At 36.9% G+C, this 15,899-nt stretch overlaps 1 protein-coding gene across 2 annotated transcripts in view; it reads right to left on the bottom strand.

Annotated features, from left to right (window-relative positions):
- Positions 1-1,004: 1,004 nt before the first annotated feature.
- RERG (RAS like estrogen regulated growth inhibitor) overlaps positions 1,005-15,899 on the bottom strand; it is a 124,968-nt gene continuing 110,073 nt past the window's right edge. The window contains exons 3-5 of one of the 2 annotated variants that reach the window (XM_045554267.1): positions 14,413-14,469; positions 4,925-4,998; positions 1,005-2,746 (exon numbers count right to left, since the gene is read on the bottom strand). In XM_045554267.1, the coding sequence (XP_045410223.1) occupies positions 2,339-2,746; positions 4,925-4,998; positions 14,413-14,469 (539 nt within the window). In that variant the 3' untranslated portion in view covers positions 1,005-2,338. The remainder of the gene's footprint in view (positions 2,747-4,924; positions 4,999-14,412; positions 14,470-15,899) is intronic. The other variant, XM_045554268.1, reaches the window with a different exon arrangement.

The following is a 15,899-nucleotide window of genomic DNA, read 5'->3' as shown; positions in this document are numbered from 1 at the left end:
CAAGCATAGATAGGAGAGAATGAAAAAGACTTTTATTCTAGAAGATAACAAAGTTTCAAAAGTAATTTTTCTCAGCTTTTATTTCCCCTACATTGTCTAATTGCACATTACTGAAAATGAATCACAGCTACATTTATAGACTTGGTTCTTTAATAGAAAGTTGCTTGCAGGAATATGTATTTTTGACATTTTTCTTCCCCTATATTGTTTTTCTTTCTTTTGATTCTTCTCTTCTGTTATCCTTCCCTTTTCCCCCTAAAAATGGTACATGTGGCCCTTGAAACTCCTTTCAGTTACCACACTCACTATCACCTTTCATTCTCCATATTTTTGTTCCTTGCTATTTCCTTTGCCTAGAATATTTTTACCCTCTTTCTTTCTTGGATAGCTCTCAGATATTCTTTATGGCTCAGGTCAGACAACATCAAATGGACTAACTTATATCAAGTTGTGTGTCCAACACACACACACACACAGACACATATATACATATATGTGTGCTCTTATTTATGCTCTTATTCACTCATTACAAATATTATACATATGTATATATGTATAATATTTGTAATGAGTGAATAAGAGCATAAATGAAGCAAATCTTTCTGAAATTATCTGCTTTGGTGTCTTCATCCCTACAGCTCAAGGAGAACTATACAGTGGATAATAGTATAGGATCTAGAGTCTGACTGTTTGACTCTTGGGGTTCAAATCCTGGTTCTACCCACTAAATAGCTGTGCAAACTTTCTCCCCCTCAATATCTTCATCTCTAAGACTGTGATCATAGCACTACTCTTATATAGAGTTATTGTGAAGATTTGATGAGATAATATATAAAGTGCATAAAATAGCACCTAAGCACTCCCAAAATAGCAGCAGTGATTATCAACAGGAGCTAATTTTTTATATCAGTTCAGTGATTCTTCATGTCTGCAATTCAATTGTCCCCTCAAGTCTCTCCTCAAATTATCAACTTTTCATGTTATCACAAGAAAGACTGCCCAAATGTGACAGAATGAAAAAACTATGCTTTTTATTATAGTCACAGAAAATAAAGTCAGTTACACCAAGTTGTCCAAATGCACTGGTGAATTAAAGCCTCCAACTTTTACAAATTTTTATACATATATCTATGCATTTATAAATACATACATATGTAAAAGATACATATTTTCTACTAAAATAAAGTGCCCAAATCTTGACATATGGGGGCATCATAGGGAGAAAAGAATCATAAAGTTTTATCAGTTATAGACTGTACTTTCACAATACAAGAATCTGTTTTATACACATTTATTCAGGTATAATGAGCTTTAATCACCCACTTTTTTTTCTGAATTTTCCTAAGTGAATTAGTTTATCCAAAATATTAAAGGAAGTCATGTGACCAACTTATAATGAATCAGAAGCTAATTTTTCTGACTGTGCCTGGCACAAAGTCTTTGCTTTCCAATAGAGGGGTAGTTAAGCTCTTTTCTTAATTTTCCTGTTTTTTTGGACTGTTGTTTTTCTGCTAAGGTGATAAACAGAGGGAGAAATGAATCAGATGTTTCTAATTCTAAATCTTCTACTAGGATTCAATTAAGTCAGGGTTTGGTGAAAATATTTCTGATATTTTTACAGCACCCTGGGCTTAATATGAAAAGGCCTAGCAGGATCTGAATTGTGTGTTCTGCTGCCTCTGTTATAATTAAATTCTTGCTTGAACCAAGGAAGAAAAATTAGGAATGGTGGAATGATCAATAGATCATTGAGTGAACCAACTCAAATTGAAATGAACTCTCCGCTACAGTGAAAAACCTTAGCGAGAACATGCTTGAACTCAAGAACAAAATAAAAGGTTAAAGAAAAACTAGATGATTTAAGATAATTCAGAAAATCCTCACTTCAAATGAGAACTAGAGTTCTAGTCCCTGTTCCAAGAGCTCAGCTACCCTTCCCGAGTTTTTACCGAATTTTCTGCTATCTTCGACTCTTAAGACAATCGTTTGTAGTTTCTGAGAAGAAATTGAATTTTAAAATGCTTTTGAAAAGACTTCAACCTATTTAAGCCTAATATGAACCCAGCATTTTAGAATTTCTCATGATTATGTGTTCAGACTACGTTAGAATATATCTTATTCAAGCAGGAAAGGGAGAAGTTGTCAGCACTGAAGTTGCATAAAACACTCTAAAACTTCCCAATATATGGGAGGCTGAGAACCATGGGAAGCCCAGACATTTCCCAGAGTCAGACCAAGGAAGGAAATATTTTAATTTTGGAAGGGGAAAAAAACGGGCAAAAAAGTGTTTGCAATCACCTGGCCTATCTCAGGAGGGCCTGCGCAGAAACCAGGCCGCCTAGCTACTGATTTTGGTGAGCATCTTGTTAATGGCTTGCTTGACGTGCGTGGTGGAGCTGCGTCGCCTTGTCTTGCCCTGCACCATCCTCCTCCGACGCACCTCTCGACACAACTCGTAGAATATCTCTGTGATATTCCCTTCTCCGGTGCAGGCAGAACACTCGTAGAAAGCACACGCCAATTCCGTGGCCAGCTTCTCCCCTTCTTCTGTACTAACCTGTCTGGAGTGGTCCAAGTCAGCTTTGTTTCCAACCAAGATGAGAGTCACGTTTTTGGGCTTTTTGATCTCATCTAGGATGTTCTTAAGTGGCAGCACTTCTTCAAAACTCCCTCGGTCAGTAATGTCATAGACCAGCACAAAGCCCTCCCCCCACCGCATGTGTCCTTCCTTCTGAATGGTGTCTTCCTGTTGGCAAAGAAAAATGGCGGTCAGGAAGGAATTACCTGGAAGTAATCACAAGGTATAGGCTCTGCTCACGCTAGTAGTAATCCCTTACTCTCTGTTCTTTATATCCAAGGTCGGCAAAAGGCCTTGGTAGTGTGCCTGTACAGGCTTACTTTCTCAGCTTGAAATAGAAGCATTACTTACATCAAGATATTTCAGGGGACTGAAAATTTTCTAACTTCATAGACTTTAACTTTCTGTTTTTAACTTTTTCTAACCACATCATTAAATCTGTCATTACAAGTTGTATCAAGAAATTATTGTAAGGCTGGTGGCAGGTACCCCTCCCTTCTCTAATGAAAAAGAAGAAGCCCCTCCTATCCCTCAATACCCGCCCCAAAGCTGAAACAAAAAAATTCCTCACTCCTTGCACCAACATCTCCTGGCAGAAGAAACTCCCATCCCCCAGTCCTAAGAACCTATGTAAACCCACTCAGACTGCTGGGCGGGGCGGCCTCTCTGGTACCACTCCGTGGATCCCGTGAGGCTCGCCCGGGTCCCTCTCTCCGGGACTTGTTACCCCCACCCAGGAGCGCTCCAATAAAGCCTCTTTACTTATCCATTTCAACTCTACTCCTCTTTCTTTCTCTGGCGGCCCACTACTTCAAAGAAACCTTACAATTATAATCTGAATAGAGCATATCACCTTTGAGACTTTTCATCACAATTAAGGAATTCACAAATTGACAACTGACAAGTAGTCCTTACTTACCCTGCCCCTTAGGTACCGGAATGAGAGCCAAAATTTAACAAGATGACTTTTAGGTTTATTTATTTGGTTTCTTTGTCTGTTTTAATCTCCTCTCTCTTCAGATTATAGACAGCCTCAAGGGACAGAAAAACAATGACAAACTATATAGAGTCCAACTTCAAGCTAAGGATTTTGGCTTTTTTTTTTTTTCCTATCCCAATACCTCAAAACTGTTAGGTAGTACTAATAATGATAGTAACTCATTTGAGGTGATCCTCAAAGGAGTGCTCACTCCTCCGTAGGAAGGTAACATGTACGATTTGCAAAAGCATTGCTTTCACAGGTTCAAATGACTTCTGGAGGCTGGCCCTTCCCTTCTGACTCTCTCTTCAAAAGCAGTGCTTGATGAAGGTCAGAGACTAAGGAGGTGGGAGTGACGGAAAAGTGTATAATTCATTTCAAGAATATTTCTTGGGGGCCGGGCGCGGTGGCTCACGCCTGTAATCCTAGCACTCTGGGAGGCTGAGGCAGGTGGATCGCTCGAGGTCAGGAGTTCGAGACCAGCCTGAGCAAGAGCGAGACCCCGTCTCTACTAAAAACAGAAAGAAATTATCTGGCCAGGTAAAAATATATATAGAAAAAATTAGCCGGGCATGGTGGCACATGCCTGTAGTCCCAGCTACTCGGGAGGCTGAGGCAGTAGGATCGCTTAAGCCCAGGAGTTTGAGGTTGCTGTGAGCTAGGCTGACGCCACGGCACTCACTCTAGCTGGGCAACAGAGCAAGACTCTGTCTCAAAAAAAAAAAAAAAATAATAATAATATTTCTTGGATTACACACTTTAATTCAAATCTTCTTGGGGTCATAGGTCATTGATAAAGCACTATGGAAACTTTCAGTTTCCTGTCATTCCAGTGGTCATTTCCATATGTGGAAACTAAACCTGTCTATCAACTCTTTTGTGATCTCAGAACTGACTGACCTCAAAGCAAATTTACAAAGCAAATATTACGGGAGAGATTCCTAAAATAAAGTATTCTAAAACAAACAATACATATACTTTTCTCTTAAAGATTCACCTTACACATAAGCATATTAGAGGCTCTGAGAATTCTTTCGGTAAAGACACCTGTTTAAGCATTTCAAAATGCATTTGACCATGAAACCTCTTAATATTTCACTATACCACAAAATATAAGGGAGAGAGTCTAACCTAGATGATATGTGAATATTGCAGACTTTTCAAAACCCTCTTGAAGCACTGGGTAGTTTGCTTAAGGATGCATACATAGACTGTTACAAATACGGTATCATAAAAATGCCTAGGTAATTAGAGAAAAAAGGTTTTAGCATGCAAAAGTTTAAAGAAAATGCCTTAGTCTTGTTCATATTATGTATGTCTCATTTTTACTTGATCCAGAAAATATTTTAACTGAACTTCTTATTCACCTGACCCGCAGTATCTAGTATCTCCATGGAAACAGCTTCATCATCGATGGTTGCTTGGTGTCGGTAGGTTGATTCTAAGGGAATGAGCAAAGAAGGCAAAAAGGTAAATAAATACAAGATTTAATTTGATCCTTAAAATTAGAAATTGGGCATGGGGGAAGTATTTCTGTTTTTGTAGCAGAAGGGACTGTGTAGTCTAGGAAAGAGGATGGATGGGCAAGAGTGTGGAATCTTTGTGCTGATAGAACTCCTGGAAGTAACAAGTTCTAATTTGGGAGCCACCAACTTTCAGAGTATAGGATAAGGGAGATCTCTCTGCCTCTTTGCTCCTCTGTCCTTTCCCTTTAAGATCCCATCGTATTTTTCTGTGAGGCCAGCCACCTGGTGTTCTTTTCCTTCTGAAATGAGCCCTGCATAATCTACAATGATAAAGTAGTTCCCCCAAAGTGCATTCTGCCTCAATGCTCCTAAAAATCCAGTTTCTGGAAATCAGTGTTCCTAATAAGATAGCATGCAAACAGGAGCAACTAATTTCCTTCCAAACTTCCATCCTAGAAATGTAATAGACATTTTAGGGAGGTGGAGGAGAAAGTCTTGGGGGCAGTAAAATGTGGTTGAACCCCAGTGTTTGGAGGAGTAACCCAAAGCAGAGGAGGCTGGGCAGCCTGAAGAGGGGATGGAACACTCAGAGTCCTCTCCGAGGCCTCTTCCAAGTAGAAAAACAGCAGCTACTCAGTGCCAGCTGGAAGTTGGCGGGTCAGTAGCAGAGGGGCCCCCAAGCCACATCAGGGTGAGGAGAAGTGAGCAGGGGCAAGAAGACTGAGCAGCCCTGAGTAAGCCCCTCATCGCCTAAAATGGAAACCAGAGGTCAAAAAATAAGTGCCAACTGGTGCTGCTCTGTGTGAAAACTAGAACAACTGAAATGAAGAACTGAATGAATGATTGACTGAGCTGATGAGGGTCAGGTTGAGGAACTGTCTTAGAGGTATCAGTAAATGAGAAGAAGAAAAAATATAAAAGTAAAATTTAATAAGAGATAATAGAATTAGAAATGTTATTATTCTTTATAAAATGAGCCTCAAATGAGAGAATAAAATACAGAGAGAAGTGGAAACATTTGAGGTTGTAATGACTGAGCATTTCCTCAGGTGAAAGACATGGAAAGACTTATGATCAAGAGAACTGACAGGAGACATGAAGAAAAAAGTCCCACATCTAAACCTATTACAGTGAAATTTAAGAATATCAATGACAAAGAAAAAACTAATGGGATTTAGAGCAAAGAAAGCACATCACCCACAAAAAGACAGATTGACATTGAACTTCTTACCAGTGAAACCAAATTCAAGACTTCCATGGTCTTGAACAAACTACTACCAAACAAACTACACCAAAAGCAACCCAGAATTATAATTCTAGATGATTCCAATACCTCAGGGTGAAGGTGAAGGACAAGACCAGAGGCAGGTTTGAGTGAACTAACATACAGCATCCATCCTGTATCTCTCCATTATCCTTATTCTCATACCAACAGTCAGCCTAACTGAAAACAAGATAATATTTATCTTATTTTAGAAAATGATGTAATAAAAAGAAAGACCGGAGAAAGTGAGCTAAGTTTTCAATGCAATAAATTAGAAGAGAAGAAACAGAATAAATTCAAGAAGATATAAGGAAGGGAACAAAAGACAAAAACATCATGAAAAAACAAAATCAAAGTATGGTGCTTGAAAACATAAAAAAAAAAAAAAGAGCAGAGAGGTAAAGATTGACAACACTGACTAGTAAATTAAGAGAGAGAAGATGCAGTTACATAAAATATGGCGTAAAAAGAGGAATTGCACATTCTGCTGAAATAAAAATAAAATTATATTATGAATTTTATAGCAGCAATTTCAAACCCTGATAAATAATTCTGGGAGAAAAATGCACAGATTGGTGCAACAAGAACTAGAGTACTCGATGAGATCAATAACCATTAAATAAATTTAAATGCTAATTGTAGATCTCTTCCCACAATCAAAAGCAACTGCAACAAGGTAACTTTATAAAAGATTTCTTTCAAATATTAAACAAGTTCTTCTAGAAAATAGAAAAAGTATTGCTGCCCAATTCCTTTTATGGGAAATTATGCTGACTCCAAAAACAAGTAGGGCAAGAGTAACGAGAAGAAAACAAAAAAAAGAAAAAGAAAATAGTAAGCTCATTCTATATTTAAACATGGATTCAAAAATTTTAAATAAAAGATTATCCAACCAAATCCAATAGTGTAATAAGTACATTATGATAAAGTAGTTTACTTCAGAAATGTAAATTGTGTTTAAAGTCTATCAGTTCAATTTAACACATTAATCAACTAAGGAGAAAAATCTATAGAAGTATAGATTACTTCTATAAATGCAGAGCCGTAGCTTGCTACCTCTTTATGATTTTGAAAAAAGTTTAGAAAACTGAGAATAGAAGGGATTCCTTAACATGAAAAAGGCTGTATGTCAGAACCCCACAGTATACATCAAATAAATGGAGACATTTTAGACAAATTGGCTTTAAACTCAAAAACAAGAAAAATGTATGCTTATAAAAATGTAATCCAACATGGATTGCAAACTCCAGACAATATAGTAAGATAGAAAAAATAAATAAGAGATGGAAGAATAGAAAAGGAACTTAAACATCATCAAGATTATGGAATTAAAGGTCAATACAGAAGCACTAGCCACCATCTTTGTAAGCAAATGCCACCTAGGAAGTATAAGAGAAAACCAGAAACTACTCCCAATAGCAGTAAAATACATAATAATATTTAGGGAGTAATAAAATATGGACAAAACTGTCAAGTAGAAAACTTTATAAAAGAATATAAAGACTTGAATAAATAAAACTTCCAAGAAAAATGGATAAGCAATAATTTTTAAAAGATGTCAATTTCCCCCAAAATTAATCTTGGATTTAATACAATTGAAAGCCTAGTTGGACTTTTTGAGGAACTCAACAAACTTATCTGAAATGGCATAGTGCAAAGTATATAATGCTACCCCAAATAGTGCGGTACTAATATCAGAATGGGAAAATTTACCAAAGCCTTAAAAATAGATTCATGTTTATGCAGAACTTGGCATATGACTGACATGGCACCACAAACTACTCGAGGAAAGAATAAATTGTTCAGTCAATGGCACTGGGATTAGAAGCAATAAGGGAAAATGTATTATTAAATAGAAGAAATAAAGTTGGGCCCCTACAGCATATATTAAAAAGAAATCCAGATGAATTAAAGATCTGAATCCACCCAGATTTAAAAAGTAAAACTTAAAAAACTAAAAAGTATGAAAATATAAAAACTCATGCACACACAAAAGAGTGAGATTAAAAAATAAATCGGTTGACAATATTAAAATGAAGAATTTTGTGTGATGTGAAATAAATTAAAAACTGGAAAACGTATTTGCAACATCATAAAGTAAAAATTATTAATATCTAAGCTATAAAAGAATTTGTAGGAATTAAAAATAAAAAGATGAGTGCACAGAAAAGAAACATGGGCAAAGTATAGAAAAGGGAAATTCATGAAGAGGAAGCCCAAATAGCTCAAACATATACAAAATGATGCTCCTATCTGGCAACCTACCAGAGGGAAGCTTGTAAAATTATTTTATGAACATAAGATCTGCAAAAATAAGACAGTTAGATAATATGAGGCCAGACTAGATTTTGGGGAGCTTCCCCGAACTGGCAGTGGGAGTATAGACTGGTGCAGCATTTTGGAGGGCAACCTACTATTCATAGTATTCAATGTGTATGCACCCTAAGGATCAGCAACACCCTGTCAGGTATGTGCCCCAGGAAAAACCTGGCCCAGGTTCTTACAGCAACATCAGCATCACCTAGGAACTCATCAGAAATGCAAATTCTCAGACCTCACCCCAGGATTATTAACAGTCTGCATTCTAACATGCCCTCTAGGTGGTGCACACAAAGGTTTGAGAACAACCGATTTAAAGGAATGATTTCCCCAGTGATGTTAGCAGTGGTTCATATTAGAGGCAACTTAGGTGTTATCACTGGGAAGATAAATGTGGCATGCTAAGGAATGCTATGTAGGAAAGTAGACGTATATACAGCAACATGCATGGATCTTAAAAATACCACATTCAGTTGATTAGAAGTATAATAAATATATAGCACAATAAAGTTTACATAAATCTAAAATATATGCATACACAGAAAAATACTTTTCTCGCATATATATATAATAGCTAGCAAATACTGCTTACTATTTGAACAAGAAATCTTCTAGAAATTTTCCTTATGTTAACTCCGTTAATCCTCACAAATATTTCATGAATGTATTACTATTAGTTCCATTTTACAATAGGAAACTGAGACATAACAAGATGAAGTGACTTGCTCGAGGTCACATGGATGGTAAGTGACAGACGTGAGATCTGAGACCAGGAAGAATGGCTCTGGAGTTCAGGCTTTTTTACACACTGTGCTTAGGGTCAAATACATTAGATTACACACTTAAGGGGAAGAAGAGAGAAATGGGAGTCAGAACAAGGGATGCGGGGGAAAAAATAAAGTGGAATAATATACGGGCCTCACATACACCAGAAGTGGCATGGCATCACGAAAAGAATAGTATGATTAACATAATTATTAACTCAATTCTTTGCACCAAAACTACTAAATCACTAACCAACCAACCTATAAAAGGTAGAAGTTACTGCTCCCATGGAGGTAGACTCTAAGCCAGAACTTTTATTACTTTTTTTTTTAATCTATCTACCTCGTGTTTCTGACCTTCATTTTATCAACTGTTTTGCAGTCCTTTTTGACCACAGTTTTATGTTACTTTACTGTAAATATACTCTCCTGTCCAAAATACAAACTGCAGAGAGGCAGCTTAACTAAGTAGCATAACCTAACCTCCCACCTGCTATCAGCACTTACAATGCTCATTGCCACAGGCAAGGCGCGTTGCTCAAGTATTTTCCAAAAAGTAAAAGTTAAAAATGAGATTATGTTCCATATGTGTTCATAAGTGTATTTTACATTATTGCCATTCTCCTAGAATGTGTAGTGCAAACATGGTGTATGCATAGTGATTCTCAATCCTAGAACATTCCATTCTCTCACTCTTTTATTTTAAATGGGAGATTATAGTTTCGCATGATTTAATGCCCTAAGCCACCATTTACAGCAACTGCTTGTCTCCAAGTGTTCCCTCAATGATTTCCTTTTCTCGTCTTCAGTGCCCCGGCTTGACAAGGAGCAGACCAGATGGCATCACACATGCTACGGATCCACGCCCTTTTGGTTTCTCCCTCTACTGTTCTTTACTGTCCTTTGTGCCGGCTTCCCTTTTAAGAAGACTGGCATGAGCCCCGGAGACTGGAAAACAGAGTTCTGGGCTCTATTCCATGTCTTTGCACCAAAAGTTGTCTGGGAGACAGGGACATTTTTCTCTGTTGCTTCCATGATAAATAGGATATGTATTTCAACCACAGAAGGGCACAGTAGGGGGGAAATAGAATATAATAAAAATTATATGAAGTTGTGTGATTCTTTGCCTATTTGTTAGATGAAACAAAAAGGATGAAATGCAGGAAATGATGGAATGTCTGCCGCAGTCACAGCAGCGGGTGGTAGCAGTGATTTCATCTAAGCCGAATACTGGTTTCATGCCATTGGGAGCATTTTCTCTTTAAGCTTCTCTCTTTCCTTAGGAACCCATTTTCTCCACACGTAAAACAGTGAAAGTATTGCCCACAGAGGCAAAATGTTGCATATTTATGTGCTAGCTTTTCCAGAGTTAATTCTAAAATATATACTAGTTACTTTTTGGAATTAGACTCTACTATTCATTTTAAAACACAAAAGAAAATGCGTATGAGTTTGATTGATGGAAATACTTTTGATTTTGTTTATACCAACAGAAAATGATCATCTGGGTCTGTTTTTGAAGGGTAGGGAGATGACTGTTTGGGAGATACTTCTAAATGAACCAAAATGTTATATACTGAAAGACAAATATTAGTTTCAAAATAGAATTAGGTGTATTAAAAATTATATTTGAATGTCACTGTGTAGGAGAGATATATGACTTAAAAACTGCCTTCAGTAACATTTTAATGAATAGAAGTATATTTTGTATATTCCAGGATGAGTTGATGCTCAAAGGGATGTTGCATGTAGTTAATCCTTTTACTAATTTAGTTTTTTTCCAAGTTTCAGCACATTAGTGTGGACACTAGGCCAGCACAGTAACAACAGCGGTTAGTAATGCTGATTTATGTTAGAATGGAAATTGTAGTGACTGAAGCTCTATTGCTGGTCTGACCACAAACTAGCCATGTAATCTTGGATAAATTTACTTCTTTGGCTCTGTTTGCTTATTTGTCAAATGATGATCTCCAAGTTCCCTGCAGTGCCTATATTGAATAGTTCTGTGAGTTGGTTAAGAACTTCTGCTTTAGTATTCAGCTGAGAGAATTTTTCCTGGGTGTGTCTCTGTCTTTGTATGAGCCTTTCCAAGCAGAGGCAGGAAGAAACAATCACAGAATCAAAGCACCAGTGCGTCTAATCTCTCCTGACTCCTGCCCTCACCCCTGCCTGAGCTTTTACTAAGCAGTTTCACAGTGCATGATGCCTCTGAAGTACCAGTAATAGCAGTGATAGGGGCTGAAATGCAGTCTCTCTCCTCCTCTCCAAATACCTCCAACACACACACACACTCACAGGTGCACACATATACACATAATCACACACAATCTAAGTCTTTGTCTGTATTCTCTGCTATGACCAGTGTTCTTGGAGGATAATAGAGTTCTTAGAGGTAGGGATTCAGTTCTTGGTTTGGATCCAGAACATAGATCCTCTTGTTCTACAACCAGAACTTTGCTGCCACCACCTTGAGGGGGCTTTCTGGCTTAGATGGCCCAAGTCCCAAATCTTATGGGCTTCCATAGTGGTTTTCAAATGTGGTGCATAGACCAAGACTAGCAGCTTACAAAGATTTTATTGGTCCACAGTGAAATGAGAAAAACTTAAATAAAACTAAAACTGTTCATTGTAAAGGACTAAACTTTTTTCTTAGACTATATCCTTCAAAACTTTTGAAACGTTAAAACAATTCCCTTCTTTTATGAAATGCAAGTGAAAGTAGCATGTTGGTATAGGTCCCCTTCTGCCCCTTGCTTGCATCCCTAATTGAATTCTTAAAAAACAAAAGTAAATAAAACCAAAAAACAAAGGAAACACTGGGCCTGAAATCTAAAAACTTGGGGATCACCTTCTGCTATAGAGGAAAGCATTTTCTCCACAGAATTATTTCAAAGCAGCCAATATTCCAATTTTGTTAATATGTGGAATGGTGTCCATGATTTTCAGCTTCTCATGGAGCAACAGATCTGTTCCAGGTTGAAAAAAAAGGCCCCATGTTTCTGATGATGGTACTGAATTCAGAATTCAAGACTGCTTTTTGTAAATGCTTTTTAATTTATCTATCTCTTTTGGTGATGGTTTTGAAACATTTTGTTAAAGGAGGGACAAACTTAAGCCCAGGAAATGCTAATTTTGCTTGAATCAAATGGATTGGAAACCCCTGTAGGCTAGAACACCGGTGACTTCTAGCATATGCACACGCGGGCGCGCGCACACACACACACACACACACACACACACACACACACATCCAGTCTCCAGTGGGAGAGAGTTAATGAAGCCCTCACCGGGGAGTGAGTCATATATCTGTTACTCCTGAAGTTTGATGAAAGTGCTTGTTGCTTAGCAGCTGCGATCCTCTTTGAGCAGTACAGTACAAGGTCACTCAGTAAAGTTTCACTACTCTTAGTGAAGGAAGTTTGCATTATAGATAACTGATGCAGCCGGATTTCGATTAATAGCAGTTGTTTCTCAGAACGAATAAATCGAAAGGGAAAATGGTTCAACTAAGACTAACTAAACGTAATGCCATTCGTTACTGGAACACATTCAGAGAGAATTCAAAAATTTTATGAGATCATTTTTTATAAGCGTCATCTTTCATTGAGATGTATGGGTATAACAATACATAAAGTTAGTTATTTTCCTAACTAACTCCCATAAATCATTAAGATTCTCACATAATCTCTGTAAAGCATATATAAGTAGTAAAAATATAAGAGAAGAATTAAGTATTTACTTATGTGGGAGAAATAAGAATGATTTTTAAAAAAAATCAGGTTCATTTTTAGATACAAATATGTTATCTTAAAATTAGAGTGTGGCTGTATTTAAAAACATGTTGAAAAATTTTGATGTGAATAAACTACTTTATTTGAAAGCAAAAACATAGAGAAATAAATAATAAATGTGAAGACATGCTATTCTCCTAGATTTAAAAATTGAATATTATAATAAAGATGTGAATCTTCTTAAAGTAACTTATAGTTCTAGTGTAATTCTGATCAAAATCATATCATATTATGACAGAGTTTCTAAAATTGACCTGGAAGAATAAACTGAAAAGAATAGTCAAGATAATTTTGTAAAAAGACTTTCTCTACTAAGCATCACCATGTTCTATAGAGCATACAATTATCACAAAAGTATGCTGCTGGTGTTGGGTGTGAAATGCAAATCTTGAATTGTTGTAAATGGTTCAACATATGAAAAGACAGCATTGGAAGTAGTGGGGAAAGGTGGAGACTTGTTGGTTGATGCCTCTCTCTCTCTGCTGGACGGTATGCTCGGAAGAAGCCGAAGCTTTCCCTTTCTGCCCACTGATCTATCCTCAGCACCTAGAACAATCTGACACATAGGAAGCATTTAGTAAATGTTTGTCAAGTGAATGAATAAAAACAATAAAAGAAGGCACAAGTGAGAAAGAAAGTTCCCTTTTAAACTGAACATAGGTAACAAACAAACAAAAAAAAGAAACTCCAAAAAACCATCCAGGAATAGTTTTGCCCACGTTTATTATTGCTACTTTCAAGATCCACATACATCAAATTTTGCTTTTCTTTTTCTTATTTTGTTTTTATAAATGGATGTTGATCAGATGCATTGAAGAGAATGGGGAGGGGGAAACATAGTTTATTTTTACACTTTCCTAAAATCAGTATTCAGAAGTTTTATATTACTGTCACACTCTTCTCAGCATGCCATTCTATCCCACCCAAATCTGCCATGTCCATTTTGTCCTCTTTCTCCTGATAGAATGACGTTGCTTTTTTTTCTGATTTGGGTGGGCATCCTATTGTACCCACTTCTTTCTTGCCTCCGGTTTGACCTAATCCCTTCACCTATGCATTAAAATCCTGCAGGGTTCTGAGCATAGACAGCATGAAACACACATCTAGCCTCTTAGAGGGCTTCTTTGTATGATGTGATAAAGCACTTCCAAAACAGCTGCAAGGGGCTTAAAAATGTTGCAATAGAAAATGTCATTTCTTTTGGTCCCTAAACTTTGATTGGAGAGGAGGAGGAAACAAAATTTGACCTACCGAGGGTGGGATCATATTCCCAGATGAACCGTTTGGTCAGAAATCTCACTACAAGAGCTGTGGAAGAAAAGAGCAACATTTCAAATAAATTCGTTAATTTGCTTAGCATTCTTATCCTTTTAAGGAAAAAAAAATGGACAATGAAACCTTATATATGCTTTACATTTCCTTGAGATATAAACCCAATAATGGTTTTTATGTTTATTAAAATCCTTTTCCAATTCCATATTATGGCCTAAAGAGTGTCATAATATTTTAACAGATTTATTGAGCATTAACTAACAGCTAAGATTTGTGCCTTTAGTCACAGCGTTAGAAACAAAATAAACAAAAAGTACCACAATGTGAAAATGCTCGCATATAAAATTCTCAGCAAAATGACAAATTCAGATACAAAGTGTCACAGTAAAAGTGTCTGAAGTTTGGATATTGATGAGGATTGAAAAACATTGAGTTAAAATGTGATCATTTGTACTACAATGAAAGATCACCAGCATGTCATTTGTATTATAAAAAAGTAGATATTCAAAATTTAAGATTTTTTAAGGGATTCATTAAAGCTCATCAAAAGCAGCACTGATAAAATACTTACAGCAAAGTCAAGCTGTGGAACTGTGCTAAGCACTTTGCTTGCACAGTCTCCTCAGTTCTCCTTTCATCCCTGTGAGGCAGGTACTAAGATTGTTCCCATTTTTCAGATAAGGAAACTGAGGCTCTGAGAGGTTAACTAATTTCACTGAGCTCATCTGGCTAGCTGGTGGACAAGTAAAGATCTGAATCCAAGGAGTCTGTAACTTATCCCCTGTACCAAACTAAATTTAAGTCCTAGGCCATCTGGGTAATATTTAACCAGAAGATGGATTGGAGAAAGAGAAATGCTGAGTTATGGGGGCTCTACTGTCCTCATAAATTGATGGGACATACGCTGAACACTTTCTTACACTTCTATGATAGCTGAAAACTGGTTTTAATCTTTTTAAAAAAAAATTTGGAAGGAGATGTCACAGACACTTTAAAACTGGAATGAAAGTATTGGATTCTTTTCCTGGAAAATAAAATGCACACGTACACAATTTGGCATATAATTTCAGCAGACTCACTAGTCCTCCAAATACCCTTAATGGTCTCCCTGGGATCCCATTGACCTTCACCAAAGAATCATTGTGTATCATACTTTATAGTTTAAAAATATCTCAGTATATTTTTATTTTTACTGAAATGACCTGTATGTAGTAGTTAAAAGATATTCTTTGAAGAAATAAAACTAGTTGGTTGGAGGTTGCCATCAGTCTTTATCTACTGTTACTTTTTAGGATCAACAGAGGCATATACTTCCCACCATAAAGTCTTTTTTTTTTTTTTTTTTTTTTTTGAGACAGGGTCTTGCTCTATTGCCCGGGCTAGAGTGAGTGCCGTGGCGTCAGCCTAGCTCACAGCAACCTCAAACTCCTGGGCTTAAGCGATCCTCCTGCCTCAGCCTCCCGAGT

The sequence above is a fragment of the Lemur catta genome, chromosome 6 (assembly GCF_020740605.2).
Source record: "Lemur catta isolate mLemCat1 chromosome 6, mLemCat1.pri, whole genome shotgun sequence".
Classification (NCBI taxonomy): domain Eukaryota; kingdom Metazoa; phylum Chordata; class Mammalia; order Primates; family Lemuridae; genus Lemur; species Lemur catta.
Note: the sequence above shows the minus strand (reverse complement) of the source record. Positions and strands in the feature narration are given on the sequence as shown.